We start from the raw sequence: 18,882 nt of genomic DNA, 5'->3' as shown, positions 1-18,882 counted from the left end.
CTGTACATGCTAGTCAAGCGAGCAACACAATTACATGGAACTCTCAGAGGGAAACATGCTAGAATCACGCCAAAGCAACCAGAGATTATTTTCTTCAGTTTTCTGCTGACTACACTTTTTCTAACTGACCTGAGATCTGTTAAGAACAGCTGCACTCAACCAGCAATCCAGCCAGCATAAAGTTACCTGTCTGTGTGTATTTATGTTTGTTGACCCCCACTAGCCTTCCCATACTGGAATGGAAAGGGACAAGAACAAAGCAAGCATTAGGACTACCTATTATGTAAAAGTACTCAAAATGTACTTTTGTTTTTTGTTGCTGTTGAAAGTTCAAAGATTGTGGCTTTATGATTTTTTTAAAGCTTATTTATATATTTGTTGGCTTAAATTAGGCATTTCCAAGCATAAAAACAGATAAATTAACTATCCATCCATCCATCCATCCATCCATCCATCCATTTACTACCGCTTGTCCCTTTTGAGGTTGCGGGGGGTGCTGTAGCCTATCTCAGCTGCATTCGGGCGGAAGACTCTGGACAAGTCATCACAGGGCCAACACAGACAGACAGACAACATTCACACTCACATTCACACACTAAAACTTTTCAATTGTACAGTAGTATTGGCCACTAGATAGGACCAATCAGAGCGCGCTGTTCAGTATCGTGGCCACTGATTGGTTCAGTCTCATGCAGCATTACTATATTGATTTGATTAAGTGTACATATTATGTTATTTCATGTCTAGAGGGTTATCATAATGTTAAAAAACGTATAATTAATAATTCCTCACAATCTCCCCATTAGAATTAATGCACCTCCTGCATCTGCACATGTGTATGAATCCAAGGAATGCCGAAATTAAATTGAGCATTGAATGACTCTTTTTATGTGAGTACAATTGTTACACTAAAAAAAGCTACCGGTATATTTTTGTATTTTATCATTTAATATAGATGTTTCACACTGCAAACAGTTAAACAATCTAAGATACAATTTATTAGGACATGGGTTAATTACCGATTCCGATATCAACCGATACCGATATATACAGTCGTGGAATTAACACATTATTATGCCTAATTTTGTTGTGATGCCCCGCTGGATGCATTAAACAATGTAACAAGGTTTTCCAAGATAAATCAACTCAAGTTATGGAAAAAAATGCCACATGGCACTGCCATATTTATTATTGAAGTCACAAAGTGCAATATTTTTTTTAACATGCCTCAAAACAGCAGCTTGGAATTTGGGACATGCTCTCCCTGAGAGAGCATGAGGAGGTTGGGGGGGGTTGGGGTGGGGTGGGGTGGGGTGGGGGGGGGTTGCGGGGGGGTGTATATTGTAGCGTCCTGGAAGAGTTAGTGCTGCAAGGGGTTCTGGGTATTTGTTCTGTTGTGTTTATGTTGTGTTACGGTGCGGATGTTCTCCCGAAATGTGTTTGTCATTCTTGTTTAGTGTGGGTTCACAGTGTGGCGCATATTTGTAACAGTGTTAAAGTTGTTTATACGGCCACCTTCAGTGTGACCTGTATGGCTGTTGACCAAGTATGCATGTGCGTTCACTTGTGTATTATGTGACTGGGCCGGCACGCAAAGGCAATGCCTTTAAGGTTTATTGGCGCTCTGTACTTCTCCCTACGTCCGTGTACACAGCGGCGTTTTAAAAAAGTCATAAATTTTACTTTTTGAAACCGATACCGATAATTTTGAAACCAATACCGATAATTTGCAATATTACATTTTAAAGCATTTATCGGTGGATAATATCGGCAGTCCGATATTATCGGACATCTATAAATGTTACCATGAGTTTTTCAAAGTCTGGTAATCAACCAAGGTTTGACGATGATTACAATTTGAAACGTTAATAGTAACCATCCAGAGTTTTACACTGTTTTTTTATTAACACATTAATCGTTATATTCTTACGCTCTCCTAACGGTCAAAGAATATTTGCCTCAATTGTTAGTATTTTAATAAATGTTATATTACAAATGCAAATGGACATGAAATAGCATAAAAACAATGACCACACTGTTTGAGTGGAGATCTGCCTTGTATGTAAAGAACAACTCAAATGTTTGCAGTCAACTTTCATTTTGTCATTGTGATGAAAGTTGGAGACCCCTGATTTGAAATAGGATCTTGATGCTAGACAAATCATCTCTACAACTTGTCGTTAGCCTCATGCAATTTTTACGACATTATGCATTTTCATTTTATGAGGCTCCAAAGGCATCGTGTCCTTGTGTTCTTCGTACGATTTAAAAGACCCTAGTATAAAAACCATAAACATCCTCCTTTTCCTGTCATTCTTCACACTCACGCCCCCTCACATATTCATCCGGCAAAGGATACTGTTTTATGTCATAAAGATCTTGCACGCATTCCCCTGCGTCTTTGCACATCCTGCAGGAAGTGTTAGGGTTTTTTGTTTTTTTTTGCAGTAAAGACTAATCGGATGGCAGTCATTCAAAAGGCATGCAAACTGTCAGAGAGGTGTGAAAAGGTGGCTGAAAATATCCCATAATGATTGTGAAGCGTTGAGGGGCGAAGGTTAAGTCTGGAATGTTTTTAATTACGGTGCAGGCGTCTTGTGTAGTCTGCTGGAAAAGGAAAGAAAAAGAGATGCTGCTCGGGGTGAAAGCGCTATTAGGTACGTCTGCGTGTGTTCTTAATTACACCTGGAGGGTTTTTGGTGACACCATTTGACCCAGTATGGGTTCAATTCAAATACATTGGACATTTTTCACATTCTAGTGAACTCCACGCTTTCCTTAAAAAAAAAAAAAAAAGTATTACGATTACAGTAGATCCCCACTATTTCGATAAATGGACGCAGCCATAAAAATCCCTACGTGTGCCACTCTAAACTCTATAATTGTGATTTTAAATTCAGTTTGACTCATTAAGAAACAATTAAAGGCTTTCAGTATGCAGTTAGACAACATCATGCCTTGTCAAAGCATCTTCCAGCTGAAAAATATTCATTGAATTACAGAGTGAAACAGCATCTTCTGATGATTCATAGCTACAGCGCTCTTTTGTTCCCCCCTCTCTGCAGATAGCGCCATCAAACCACTTTAGGCCCTATTCTCCTGTTTGCACTTAAGTGTTTTTTACGCACTTGAAGTTACGCACGCTTCTCTAATTCATATTCTCCCATCCAGCCTGCAGACACGCCTACCCCACGATAGTCAGGGAACTCGTAAATGACGGCGGGCTCATTACTAATGAGGCGCACTTTGCCGCGATGCATTTTGCTCTTGGTTGTGTGACAATTGTGGAACATGAAGTTTTACTAACACTTGTGAATGTCATTAAGATCCACGTGTGTCACCACGGTGATGTAGTGACTGTATGTACAAGTTACCAAACATTCACACACCAGTGTGGGTGGTACTGGGAAATAGGTAGTGGCAGCTGAATTCAGACCAGGAACCCTTAAGTTTCTGGACGACCGCGCAACAATCTGAGCCATGCCGCCCCAGTCGAAATGTAGTCTTCATAAAAGCAGCTCATAAATAAATTAGAGCAGTGGTTCTCAAACTTTTTTCACCTAGTACCACCTCAGAAAAAAGCACTGGCTCTCCAGTAGGGATGTAATAAAAAACGGTAGAATGATGAACCGCGGTACAAATCCCGACAGTTAGTATTATCGTTTTAAATCAAAATTATCGTAAAACCGTGATTGATAACACTTGAATAAATTAATGGACAGTTGATAGTGCTCATTTACTGGAGAAGCATGCTTGCGCTATCTCATTACCTAGCTTTAATGCTAACGCAAATACGAGAGACGTTAACGTAACAATGACATACACCACATATAAACTTGTATAAACACATTGCTGTCTGAGAAATTAAACTGTTCAATTGTGCACATTAAACCTATAGATTGTGCTATCTTAGACAGAGGGACCGCTCTTTAGTCTGTACTCAAAGAGATAATGACAACAGGAAAATAACTTGTGTGACGTCATATAAACCGAAAGTGATGCGCCAAAACCCTGTTTTTTATTTATCATTAAAAACATTCTAGAACCTTTACAAATTAAAACGGAAGAAGATAAACATATTTTAACATTCAGATAAAAATAATATGGCTCTTAAGAAGCCAGAACCCATCCATCCATCCATTTTCTACCGCTTGTCCCTTTCGGGGTCGCGGGGGGTGTTGGAGCCTATCTCAGCTGCAATCGGGCAAGTCGCTACCTCATCACAGGGCCAACACAGGTAGACAGACAACATTCACACTCACATTCACACACTAGGGCCAATTTAGTGTTGCCAATCAACCTATCCCCAGGTGCATGTCTTTGGAGGTGGGAGGAAGCCGGAGTACCCGGAGGGAACCCACGTAGTCACGGGGAGAACATGCAAACTCCACACAGAAAGATCCCAAGAAGCCAGAACAATATTAATATTTATTCTGCCAATGAAAGTGTATTCTGTGTCAATCTATTTTATAAAAATGTTTAACTAAAACCTGTTTCAAAGATTTCAGAGTGTGTATAAGTACTTGTTGAGCGCATTCAACAATACAGTGATAATAATGATAACCGTGATAATTTTGGTCACAATTACCATAATATAAAATGTTCATATCATTACATCCCTAATCTCCAAGTACCACCATAATGACCAACATTGAAATACAGTAGCTTAGAAGGCCTAAGTATTCATTAAAAACAAGGCAGAGGTTTTATTTACCAAGTATATTTAATATTTTAGGATTTTTTCGGATAGTATTTTATGTTTTTAATACTTTTCTAAATGATTCATATTGTAACGCACCGGTCCTGTTATGTTCCACATGTAGTATATTCAACGTTTAACAAATGTTGTGGTTTCCAATGGCCTTGAAAGCATCATTATTATGTGCAGCTTTCTCTGTTCGTTTTTGTTTACATGTGTTCTGCATGTTGATTAGCTGAGAGGCTGGAAAAGCGTAGCTATAAGCGGAGAATGTGGGGAACATTCGGTTTCCACAGGTGTTGAGTGATAGAAATGACGGAGTAAGACGGTTCGGTTTGCGTCTTGTTTATTTTGGCGTCGACTGCGGCTTACAGTAGTCTTCCATTATTCCATTATTCAATTAAAAAAGCTGATAAACCTTTGATAACGGCTCGAGTCACGTCAATTAGATATTTAATTGATTATTTGGCGTACCACTAAATGGGGCCCACGTACCACTAGGGGTATGCGTACCATAGTTTGAGAATCACTGAATTAGACATTAGCTGCGTTTTCACTTTTCGCACTAAACTGCAGCTGGCATCAACGGCTGTTAAGTTGTGCTTGTGCTGCCCTTGTTTGGTGGGTTTTCTAAAGGAAAGGGGGCCCCAACTCCAATGGTTGACTTAAACTAGGTGGTACAAAAACACAGTCGGCCATATTGAAACCCTCTATGGCCAGTTTTGTCTGTGAAGAGGAAACAGATGGCAGCTGATTGCTGTCAAATGGTGGTGGATATCCTCAGCAATCAAAAGTTCTTATGTGTAGTTACAGTAGATTATTTCGAGACACACCCATAGAACCATGGAATCATTACCTGGCCACAGCTGCAGCAAGTAGTGCAAGACTTCGATGTGCTTTTTAAAGTGGAGCGCACTAGCGAGTTCCTCTGAGTCGATGAAGACCCGGTTGCTGTGACAGGACGCCTCCTGGCGCTGGCTGAGCAACACGGGGCCGAAACACACCGCCAGGTTCTGACAGGTCATCTTGTTCACTTCCTGGTGGGACGCCACCAACTTGAGGTGGTCGAGAAGTATCCGCAGTGTCATCTGAAACGAGTACAAACATGTCATTATTATGATTAGTAGTCGCAGGAGTTCCCCTAGTAAAAGCGTTGCTGTGCTGCAAAAATGGCTCTTAAAAATGTGGTCAAGGATGGAATGGAAATAACATTGAGATACAGTGGACCATTTACGAACCCCTCATTGTACAAACTTTTTGGTTTATGATCAAGAGACCGAATAAAAACATGCTATCATCCACCTGTTGCGTGCCATTTTGTGTCCGGAAGCACTTCCATTGTGGGCTGCTGTTAGCTACTGTGCTTAGGTCCTTTTTTCGCCTTTTTAAACCATTTTTATGGCTTTCAAAGACTTTCAGGAAGTATCGACAGTAGGGATGTCCAATAATGGCTTTTTGTCGATATCCGATATTCTGATATTGTCCAACGCTTTAAATACCGATACCGATATCAACCGATATATGCAGTCATGGAATTAACACATTATTATGCTTAATTATTTGGACAACCAGGTATGGTGAAGATAAGGTACTTTTTAAAAAAATTAATAAAATAAGATAAATAAATTAAAAACATTTTCTTGAATAAAAAATAAAGTGAAACAACATAAAAACAGTTACATAGAAACTAGTAATTAATGAAAATTAGTAAAATTAACTGTTAAAGGTTAGTACTATTAGTGGACCAGCAGCACGCACAGTCATTTGGGCTTACGGACTGTATCCCTTGCAGACTGTATTGATATATATTGATATATAATGTAGGAAGCAGAATATTAATAACAGAAAGAAACAACCCTTTTGTGTGAATGAGTGGGAGGGAGGTTTTTTGGGTTGGTGCACTAATTGTAAGTGTATCTTGTGTTTTTAATGTTGATTTAATAAAAAATAAAAAAAATAAAAAATAAAAAAACGATACCGATAATAAAAAAAATGATACCGATAATTTCCGATATTACATTTTAACGCATTTATCGGCCTGCCGATATCTCTAATCGACAGTGTTGTTGACACTATTTCCCCCCTGACCGTTCCACTGCACGCCAAGAAGATTAGCGGATAAGGTAAAGTGGGTTTTATTTTTTTATTCCTAATCATTGTAGCGACCATGCTGTTAAAGTTAAGGAGTTTTGAGATTTCCAACTGAGTGCACCACAGGGCTAGTGACAGTGTGTGTGTGTTGTCAAATGAAGACAGTTCAGCTAGCTGTTGTTTTTTTGACTTTGTTGTTAAATAGAACATTAATCCATCACCCCATTGTTCTGTTTGTTTTGCATACAGTACTGTATAGAGCTTTATACTGTGTTCAAAGTGTACAAACGTTTGCTAAAATATGAACCTTTGTCAAGGCTGGCACCCAATATTCATGTTTACATTGTCTGAAAGGTGCTTAAATATGCATGCTTTTCTGTTTATGAATCCTGTTCAAAAACCAAAACCAAACCAGTTCATAAATTGAAGTTCCACCGTATATTTATCAAATATAAGCAGCTTAAAAAATAATTTCATGTTGTGCTTGTGTATTTTTTTTCATGTTGAAAAACCAGTTACACACACCAGTTACACACATTTTACTATCTGAGTTTAGAGTTTAATGTAAACATGAAGCTTGGATATGAATGTTTTTAATACATGCTTGTGCAAAAAATACAGTAAGTTTGATTTGTTATGAAATAGGTGAGTTTCTATCACCTACAACACTTATTTGTTAGTTGTTAGGTCAAGAACCTCAAACTAGTCCAGCCTTCATACGACTTACTTGTCAAAAAATGTAACTACCCTGTAAAATCTAATGAGATCCAATGGTAGAGTTGAACCTAAAATGATGCTTTTACAAAACCCAATTTAACAATGTGGCTGTTTTTACACTATATGATGACAGTGGTATGTAACTGCAAATCTTACAAAAAGGTGGTTCTAATATTGTGCCTTTTAGCTAAAACACAGTTTTCCCATAAATTAAATTATCAGTGGCAGTCCGCTATGAATACATGTGTGTTTGGCGCGACCTATTAGGTGGCAATCCTGCCATCACACCACCAAAACTAAGAACATGGGTGCGAAGGATGACACCATTAAACAAACCAATAAAAACATGTCCTACTGTGTAAAACCACAGTCTGTCATGTCTGTGTGATCATGTTTTGTTTTAGTCATGTTCGGTTTTGTTTTTGGACTTTTTGTGCACTTTTGTTTGTTTTGTCACCATAGCAACCATTAGTTTTCACCTGTCATGTCACGCACCTGTCTCACGTTCGGACTCACACACACCTGTCACCAATCATGTCACTGTTATTTAAGCCTACCTTTGTTCATCACTCTTTCTGCCTGCATTGTCTTTGTCACACCGATTTATGTGTTGGTCTGACCAAGTAAGTTTCCCTGTCCATGCCCTAGCTTCTGCTAATTAGCAGCTTCTTGTGTTTTAGACACACTTGCCTTTTTTGGTTGTATTTTATGTGTTTTGTGGTAGTGCGTGGTTTATGTTAATAAATCCTAGCCTACCTTCACGATGTCGTCCGGAGCCGTCTCTTTGCATTGGAAGAACAACCCCGCGCGAGCTGCGACCCCCACGTGACACAGTCATTGTTTATAGTACATTTCATTGTATTGCTTTTCAAACACTATTTATTTTAAAAAAATATTTCAAAGGGCATGTTACATGTTAAAGAGACAAAGGTATAATGTTACAAGCTGGCCCGAGAACTAATTGAGCTCGTAAGATGAAGTACGACTGTATCTCAATCGTTTGGTGTAGCTCAATAGATTATCATTATTTATATTATAGACCACAATGAACTCTGTCCAAGCCACCTGCGCTATCTACAAAGAGTACTGTATAGAGCAGGCCAAGAATATTTAGGGGATCTTACTCACCCGCTCCACCTCAGGCAAGTTATCCAGCAAGCTGACGGTGTGTTCTGAGTCGGCCTGGTCATTCTCACAGCCCCCTGCTCCCATCCTCAGAGGTCTGGTGACCATGGAGTCCAATACTGCCTCATACAGCTGCTTGGTGATCAGAGGGTAGGGTAGCTCTCGTAGGTAGTCCTTTAGTACACCTGAAATTCGGGCCAAAATAGAGTTATGATCAAGTTTTATATTTTAAATATGGTTTCCTTCTGCAACTCTGCTGCTAAAAGTATCATAGTACTTACTTAAACCTCCAGAAACTACAAAAAAACAATGTCTGTCTCCATAAAGCCCATGAAGTATTTATCAAAGGTGAAGACGAAAGGATAAGTATTAGAATAATAAAGGCTGCTTTTTGTGCTAACCGTCTGTTCGGTCTCTCTTTTGCTTATGTCTGGATTAGTTTTCAAACAAGTCTGTTGGTGGTTCGAGTGCCAAATCCGTCCCCGGAATGACACCAAACCAGCCCCCGAGTTTAGTTCAAAACTTGGGAGACAAACATTTTTGCAGCAAATTCCTAAAAACACTGGCGTGCTCCTGTTGTATAGAGGAACTTGGAACAAAATCAAATGTCTCCTGTAGAGGCTGCTGGTTCTCTGGAGTATAAAAAATAAGTCCGACCCCACGTTCCAGCTATCTGGAAATGTGGCCCCCCAAACAATTTAGTTGAATAAACACGTTGGCAGATCATTTCATTGACATTTTAACATTGCCAGCAAACAAAGAACACTGGGGTCCAAACTTGGGATTTACATAACTGAGGCGTTCCGCAAGGCACCTCTTTAAGTCCTCTCCTTTTTGCCAGTCACACATTTTTTTCGTAAGGTGATTTATGTAACTAAGATGTATACTTCAGATTCAGTCAGTTTTGTTCAACTTCTGTAGTTATAATAGTGGTGTTCTTCAAGGTTCCATTTTAGGTCCTCTCTTTTTTATCATTTGGGTTATTCAACTGGTGGCCCGCGAGTTCAGTTCAAAAACCTTGTGAGAGGCTCACATTCTTTGACTACTAGCTTTTTTGCAGAAGGTCCTTTAAAAACAGCAGAGCACTCCTGTAACTCTTACAAAATAAATAGACCAAAATCAAATGTCTCCTGTAGAGGCTGCTGGTTCTCTGGAGTATAAAAAATAAGTCCGACCCCACGGTCCAGCTATCTGGAAATGTGGCCCCCCAAACAATTTAGTCGAATATACCTGGTCTAAAGAGTTTTTCCAAATAGGTTTATCTGTGAAATATGTTTTAGTGTTAACAATCAAATAAAATGAAAAGGAAGGGTATAAGCATCTGTTTGACAGTGCTTATACCAAAAAATATTAGACTACTTTATATTCTTTAATTTTTTTTCTTTTTTCTGTGCAGCACTTTGGGTTGCCACTTGCCTGTGTATGAAAAGTGCTCTATAAATAAAGTTTGATTTGATTTGATATATTGTTGGGACTGTGGCTTGGCCCAATGAGGGCACATTCAATTTTGGGATCTGGATCATACATGTATTGACTTGGCAAAAACATTACAAAAATAAATAGTATGGGAACTACATGTATATTACGGCTGTGAATTTTTGGGCACCACACAATTCGATTCGATTCTTGGGGGTAAAGATTTGATTCAGAATCGATTCTCAATTCACAATCATCTTTTAATAACATTGGGTGCCAGTTCTATTATTAACTACATTCCTCAATAAAGCAGATAACAGCTCTGATGAATTTATAAATTACTTAAAATAAACTTTGTTTTGTTTAATACATTTTAACCCAAACATTTATAAAGTCAAATACAAATAAGGCAACAAGAGAAGTATCCCACACTTCTCTTTTCTAAAGTAAATCTGTACAGCAGATATAGGCATCTACATCAGCAATGTGATTTGCCTGAGTGGCTGGACATATATATATATATATATATTTTTTAATTTATTTATTTATTTTTATTTATTATTTTTTTTTAATCGATTAGGAATTGTTACAAGTATGGACACCACAAATGTATATGATTCATTGCTTAAGTATAATGAGAAATGTGACGATTTTGTGAGGTTTAAACATAATTAAGATTAATCCACTGGAATTCCAAAGCGATGGTTGCCTAGTGACCAACGTCAAAGACAGGAAGGACATGAATCAGGTCAACTTAGTGCTTGTATTATTCTCAAAGTTCCTGTTGTCTACTTAGAATGACGGATATAGGAAGTTCTAAGTTTATCACTGCCACAACTTTTCACTCCTACTTACCAAAGTATTATCATCTTGCCTTCTATTTACAGCAAACAACAGTACAGTATGCCATAAATCCAATCATATCACTCCAGCTCAGTAAGTAGAATGAAGGGCACAATTTAACAGTCACTTTTTAATCCCATTAAGTCCCAGCTATGCTCTTTAGGGGAGCCTGAGTTCAGTGTACTCCTGGGGGTCCTCACAACGGTAAACGCCAAGATGAAAAGTGTGCAATATAAGATAAAATAAGAAAGAAATAGCATGACCTTTCCCTGCTCTTCCTATTAGGAGGAGGATGCAAATAGCTTGACAATATAGGATTAGATAGGGAAAGAAGGCTCTACATGTAGCTCACTGTAAAGCTCCAAAGTATCAGACGTGTTTGGATTCTAATCAGTAACAGCATGCACAGACTCACACACACAAACACTAAAAATAGTCCATAACATTTATATTTATTTAAGTCAATCAACTAACAATGGCGATTACAAGTAGGCCTGCAACAATTAATTGAATAATTAAAAATGTGTATTTATAGTACGGGGATTTGATTAATTGTTTAATAAGTGTAACTAATAAAAATTCATATAATCTGGGCCGCAAAGTGCCTAGAACATTAAATATGCAAATGTAGTTTCTGAAAGGCCGCTGCATGTGAAAGCGCTGGTGTGCTAGTGTTTATTAATGCATACATGTTAAAAGTGCAGTTTCAATGTTAATGATGTGCATTTATTACAAAAAAACAATAAAGGGTATCGCAGGTAGAAAAAAACAAAACGTTTATTTGAACTATTTTCCCTAAAATATGCATTGAAGATATCAAGTTTGTTTTATTTGATTACTCAATTAATCAAACAGACCAATTACTCGATTCCTAAAATAATCGATAGCTGCAGACCTAATTAAAAGCTAAAATAATAACCCTATCAAGAGATGGTCATATTATCTATTCATCCATCCATCCATTGTGTCCCGCTTGTGCTGGAGCCTATCTCAGCTGCATTCGGGCGGAAAGCGGGGTACACCCTGGACAAGTCGCCACCTCATCACAGGGCCAACACAGATAGACAGACAACATTCACACTCACATTCACACACCAGGGCCAATTTAGTGTTGCCAATCAACCTATCCCCAGGTGCATGTATTTGGAGGTGGGAGGAAGCCGGAGTACCCGGAGAGAACCCACAGGGAGAACATGCAAACTCCATACAGAAATATCCCGAGCCCGGGATTGAACTCAGGACCTTCTATTCAACCATGTCCAAATAAAAATAAAAAACACAGTCTTTATTCACAGTAAAATCCAACGTACGGCTATGATAAAAATACAAATACTATTCAGACGTAATTTCTAAACAGCTTTTGCACTGGACATCAGTGAAAATGCATAGTTGACATTTTATTCTAAACCAAATTCTTAAGTGGTTACACTTTATTTAAATGTCTTCCTCATTGAATCGAGTTCTACAAGTTCAGCAAAGGAACCTTTCCACCGAATCGGTGCCATTTGCGTCCCCATTAAATAAAATGTAGAATAAATACATGATAAAAATTAACTTGTAAAATACAGTTTTAGTAAGCATAGTGTCCTGCATACTAATCTGGTTTCTGATTTAAAATATTAATTTAAACTATGTTGAACTGAAAAAAATAGCATTTGCTGTTAGTTTTAATTTAGAATTAAAATATAATCATTGAAATCCTTAAAAAAATGTTTTATATATTATTTACATATTGTATTTACCTTTTATTCCAATTATACTTTAGGTTTATTTCTTTGAAAAAAATAAAAATGTGTTAAAATTCTGACATTTTTGGGGAGTTTTAACTCATACTGTTACCCAAATATTCTGCAAGTCACCTGGGCCACAGGAAGTTGCTTCATTCTAATTCTATGCATGCCATGGGAAAGCCAAAAGTAGATTAACTCCTTTCTTTTTTCTGTATCTTTGATGATATTTGATGATACAATGATTGGAGGGTGGGGTAAAATCTCAGCACAGTCCTGTTACCAAAAATATTCCTAGTTGAATCATTGTATTGTACATAGTGTCAAAATGCTATTAACATAAATGACATGCTGCAATATTTCATCTATTTGCTAGGAATAGGCAAAAAAGTTATGTTACTGAAAAGAGTTATCTTTGGCTGGGAGCCTGGTAAAAAAATAAAATAAAGTTACCTGAGATGCACCAATACACGTTTTGAGTAGTTCATTATGCGTTTGATCAGATTTACAAGACAGAAATGTAAGTTGTTTTTTTTAGAGTTACAATGACCCATATTTATTTAACAAAGTCTTGTTTTTTTAGTAAATAATCAAACCGCTCAAGTGGGAACACCAGCTCCTTGGCAGAGGTAATAAGTACTGTACAAAGTGTGGTATTTGTTATCAACACACACACACACACACACACACACACACACACACACACACACACACACACACACACACACACACACACACATACAGTACAATCCTGAGAAATCCAGTGAACCTCATGTTGATGTGCACATTCGCAGCTCCCACATTCAAATTTTAACAGGATTTGAGGCAAACATGCACTTTAAACGTCATAAAGTGTTTGTTTTTTTGCTTTGAGCACACACACATTTGAAGTTGTGGCACGTTTCTCTTTTTTTTCCCGCCAACTCCAAAACACATTCTTCGGAGCTTCTGTTTTTGGTTATCTTTGTCACGTTAGGTCGGACATCTGGTACGAGGATAACGCGATAAGCAGTAGTAAACATACCGCTTGTGAAGACATACTGATTTTTACAACAGATTACAGGGAAATGCTTTTGTGGACGTCGTCTGACTTCCTGTTATCAATCTGGGCCGAGAATTCGAGGGGATCAAATAATCTGCTTTTCTCATCACGGGGAATCTGATTGCACGTGAGCAAATTCAGACATGCCTTAGTAAAGCATTTCTATTTGTGAAGTGCGTGTGCTTCGACGTGCACATGCACTATAGTGGTTAGAGGATACAGCCGCTGGAGGTAAATGATTAGCATACTCTGAGTCAGTGTGTGTGTGGGTTTACTTTTGTGTTATAAGCCTTATTAGCGCCTGACACACATTGCATGCACACATGCTTAAATACTCTCATGCACAAACACACATGCATACACACGCACGCACACACAGAAACACAAAATCCATGGACTACGTGAACCGGCAGGTGCTTCCCACTCCAGACTAAACAATGTTTCTTTATTTTAAAATTATTTTTATTTTTTGTCTTCTCACAATCCTTCTATGGGTTTGATCCAAATACACAAAGAGCCTGATTTAGTAAGATCCAAAGACCTCACACTAAACAGCGTGTTCAATCTATAAAAAGAGTGTGTACTATTAGTGGGCGTGTTACATGTGGTCTACTAACACTGTGTGTGCAAATGAAAAGTGGTGCAGGGGGAGGATTTTGCATGTACAATACGTGGCATCACCACAGAGACACTCTCATTTACGACACATTCATGTGATCATGCATACCTGTGGCGTTTTGATATGTTTTTAAACATGCATAAGACATGTACCACTTTTTATGGGCATTTTATCAGCGGTTGTGCAATGCATCGACATTGACATTACTCTTTTTTTTACAGCTTAAGGTGCATGGGAGGGAGGCTGCACCACTGTGCTCACGACGCAAAAAATGCATGCTTCAAGAAGTTTTTATCATATAGGACAGTGGTCCCCAACCTTTTTGTAACTGCGGACTGGTCAACGCTTGAAAATTTGTCCCACGGATCGGGGGAGTGGGGTAGTGTATTTTTTTTTTTTTGTCATAAAAAAATACAATCATTTGTGCTTATGGATTGTATCCCTGCAGACTGTATTGATATATATTGATATATAATGTAGGAACCAGAAATATTAATAACATAAATAAATAACCCTTTTGTGCGAATGAGTGTAAAAGGGGGAGGGAGGTTTTTTGGGTTGGTGCACTAATTGTAAGTGCATCTTTAGTTTTTTCATGTTGATTTAATAAGAAAAAAGAAAAAAGAAAAAAAAAAATTTCTTGTGCGGCCCGGTACCAATCGATCCACGGACCGGTGGTTGGGGACCACTGATATAGGATATACAGTATGTTAGTAATATATGGGCAGCACGGTGGAACTGTGCATGTGCCTCACAATACGAAGGTCCTGAGTAGTCCTGAGTTCAATCCCGGGCTTGTGATCTTTCTGTGTGGAGTTTGCATGTTTTCCCTGTGACTGCTTGGGTTCCCTCCGGGTTCTCCGGCTTCCTCCCACCTCCAAAGACATGCACCTGGGGATAGGTTGATTGGCAACACTAAATTGGCCCTAGTGTGTGAATGTGAGTGTGAATGTTGTCTGTCTATCTGTGTTGGCCCTGTGATGAGGTGGCGACTTGTCCAGGGTGTACCCCGCCTTCCGCCCGAATGCAGCTGAGATAGGCTCCAGCACCCCCCGCGACCCCAAAAGGGACAAGCGGTAGAAAACGGATGGATGGAGGGGTTAGTAATATATATTCTATGTCAAAAAACGAACGTCATTAAAACAATATTAAATGACACCAACCAATAATGGATATAATAGGATATAGAAAACATACAACACCTTTATTTATTGAAATAAAGGTGGTGCATTTGCAAACAGCTAAAATGATGTACAAAGCAAACTATAACCTGCTACCCAAGAATGTACAACAATTATTCTCAACAAAAGAAGGAAAATATAACTTAAAACATGTTTATGCAAATACAACACTTAAAACTTTTAGCATATCTGTATGTGGAATTAAATTATGGGATGGATTAAGTAAAGAAGTCAAACAATGTACTGATATGATCCAATGTAAGACACTGTTCAAACTACAAGTGTTTACAAAGTACAAAGAAGAGCAATTATGACACATTTCTTGAACTTATTGAAAATGATATAACTTTCATTTAATTTCTTTGGGTGAATCATAACTGACTTAGCTATTCATGACGAGAACTGTTGTGTTAAGACTATATATATAAATATATATGAATATATTTGTTAGTAACTACTGTGAAGTAGAAAGGGTGTAGAGTTGAATAAGCATTGCTTCTTCCTACTCCTTTTTGGACATGTTGTAAGGACAAAAAAACAACTGTGTATTATATGTGATGTATCGTACTGAAACTTTATACGGGTTCGAAATAAACTTAACCTAACCTAACCTAGACGATGTGACTGATAATTTTTTTTCTGACCGTCCAAATATGTTGACACGTAAACGTAGGACGTCTGTCTTTGCAGCGCGGGGACTCCTTGTGTGGAACTGTGTCAGTTTGCACGTCCTTTTCTAACGTGCTAAGTAAAACGCAAAATAGAGCTCCCAAAACGTTGAGTGTTCATTAATCACATTGTGAGTGCTAAATGATTATACTTACATGTTCTCCTCCTTGTATTGTGGGTGTTTTGAGCAGCATATATTCAGCATATTAATGAAGACAGGGATGCAAAATGGTTTGCACGCCTAATCTGATTGCTCACTTAAATCCACTTCGCACACGTTTAGTAGATCAGCTTTGTGTGTGCTATCAAGTTCATACGTGTTTTAGTTCTTGCAAACGTTTAGTAAAACAGGCCCTATGTATCAATAGTATCAGCATATGGATCATCACCCCTACTTTACATTGAAGCTTTAGCAGTTAGCTTATTGTGTTGTCTTGCTTGGTAAGTGTGTGTGAGTAGCATGCATAGCCATTCATGTTCCTCCAGTGATAATAATACTTGAAATAAACTATAGTGGTGGGGATTAATATCTTAGAAGCGGCTGCTTACTGTGGATAGAAGACGCATTTGTTGCAACTTGCTCTCAAATTCGAGCTGGTGTTCTGACAAGACACGCAAGCTCATCAGCCGATCGCCAATCAGTTAATAAAGGGAAATATTGGCACCAATCTGATCCCATGATCGTGATCGGACATCGCGAGGTAAAATGTAAAAAATACCTATTACAAACTCTATAATGTAACATACGTCTTCCCATAGTGGAAGCTGTTACAGCTGCAAACGGGAAGTCAACTATCCCTTTTGCCCATATAGTGTACATTTATTTGGTAACCAACCATCTTAGCATGTTTGCAGGTATTTGACTTTATTGTGAAGTCAAAGCATTTTAGTGCTCTGAATGTGCCACCAAACACTACAAGGCACACAATGCACTGGGGCACGGCCCTACCTTTAACCTCTTGTTTAAACAAAGTGGAAGGTCACTCCCCTTGTCAGTGCCGCAGTCAACACCGCCTGGAGAACAAATACGAGTTTGTTCTCCATCCAGCCCCCCTCCCTGCAGTCCTGCACGCCCCCACCGAACTTAATTTCGGTGGGGGGGTTTTCAATTGGGACGTGTGTGTCCCTGCTCCGTCCCGTGCCACGTCAAAGTCACATCCTGTTGTGTCTGCAGCTTTTCTACGGTTTCCAACCTTTCTTCTAATGCATAAACCAAACTTCTAACCCTAGGAGATTGATGCTCTTATGCCGTGTGTACACTCCCCAGAGATGTGTCACACCATGTCCAAACCCCAACTTATAGGTGACACCCACGTAGGCTTGGAGCTCTTTGTAAAGGGGTTGCCTGATTCCCTGGCTTGCACAAGGTTCAGCTAATCCCCCATGCATGAGCCAAATACCATCTGTGTTTGTTCGGCAACAAAGGGGGCACTTGTTAATGACTTTCCATGTCTTCAGTAGAGTAATGCTCAGGGCGGGAGTAAAGAAGGGGAGCAGGCTATGGAAAAGAAATGTCAGACAAGGCAAATTAAACACCCCCAATTTATCGCCAACAGCTCTAATACCTGGAGTTTATAAGCGGCATCATTCTCATCATGGGACCACATTCAGTAGTGTTTAATTATATGGTAAATAATGTATTGTTTTTGGTAACTGAATACAATGAAATCAACACAATAAATTGTGCATCACTTTATCACAAATTACATTCTATATAATGTTTTTGGACAGTAACAGTAATGCGCTTTTTTTTGCCCAGGCCGCAGCCAGGTGAAGGGCCCAGCTTCGCCATGTATCTGCTCTAATCCAGGCTCCCAGGGACCCCCTAAAGTTCTGCTTCTGGCTCAATTTACAAGCTTAATTGGAGCTCTTAACTCAAAACACTTGTATCTCAAATCAACGTCGCTTCTTTTTCGTTCCAATGGTTGGAAACAACTTTTTTATACAGGGTTCCCCCTGTTCCCCCAAATGGCAGGGATGCTTGTATCTAAAATGTTTTGCTTGCAACTTAAAACATTACAATTAGTCAAGAGACAACTCTTATCTTAAAAACCTCTTAAGTAGAGGTACCACTGTAAGCACAAAGCACAGTATGGCACACATTTTAAGTATTTAAAGGGAAACTGCACTTCTTTGGGAATTCTTTCTCAATCATAATGAGAAACAAGACAATGGATGTATTTTTTGCATTCTAACTTGTAAATAAACGTAAATAGAAGTCCGCTTACAATGGAAGCAAAGGGAGGTCTTCGTTTCCGTCCATAATGCCCTCTAAAAAAAACATCTAAAAAGCGCCAACGATACTACATTTACATTTTATGACCTGAATATTAACCAAGTATTAATCATATTGTTATTATAAGCGCTAACGCAGACAATGTATTTTTAGCGGCGCATTATCAAACAGAGAGCAAAACGCTTGTTCATCATCGACTGGTTAACTGCTGCATCGCTTCTGAGGTGGTAGAAGTTTATTCTAGATCATAAATAATGTCTCTCACCTGGACAGATGAGGACATAACCTGACAAAGTTGCCAACTGTGGCATCCAATTTAGACCCAGAAACGGCGAGAAAGACACGATAAGCCGCTTGGTCTGCACTTGGTTTCACCTCCTTTGTATACCGGTATATTTATGAGTCACTCTTTATCTAAACGGGAATATAGCAAGATTCTATCAATCGGCATTCTAATGACAGCAGACGTTGCACAGTAACATTTGTTTTATCATGTTTGTTGGCTCTAATGAAGTCT

The 18,882-nt window shown here is 38.6% G+C and overlaps 1 protein-coding gene across 2 annotated transcripts in view; it reads right to left on the bottom strand.

Annotated features, from left to right (window-relative positions):
- syde2 (synapse defective 1, Rho GTPase, homolog 2 (C. elegans)) overlaps positions 1–18,882 on the bottom strand; it is a 72,059-nt gene that overhangs the window by 8,806 nt on the left and 44,371 nt on the right. For both annotated transcript variants that reach the window (XM_061975664.2, XM_061975665.2), the window contains exons 6-7: positions 8,636–8,817; positions 5,556–5,787 (exon numbers count right to left, since the gene is read on the bottom strand). In XM_061975664.2, coding sequence (XP_061831648.2) covers positions 5,556–5,787; positions 8,636–8,817 — 414 coding nt within the window. The remainder of the gene's footprint in view (positions 1–5,555; positions 5,788–8,635; positions 8,818–18,882) is intronic.

Source organism: Nerophis lumbriciformis, linkage group LG14 (genome assembly GCF_033978685.3).
Source record: "Nerophis lumbriciformis linkage group LG14, RoL_Nlum_v2.1, whole genome shotgun sequence".
NCBI lineage: Eukaryota > Metazoa > Chordata > Actinopteri > Syngnathiformes > Syngnathidae > Nerophis > Nerophis lumbriciformis.
Note: the sequence above shows the minus strand (reverse complement) of the source record. Positions and strands in the feature narration are given on the sequence as shown.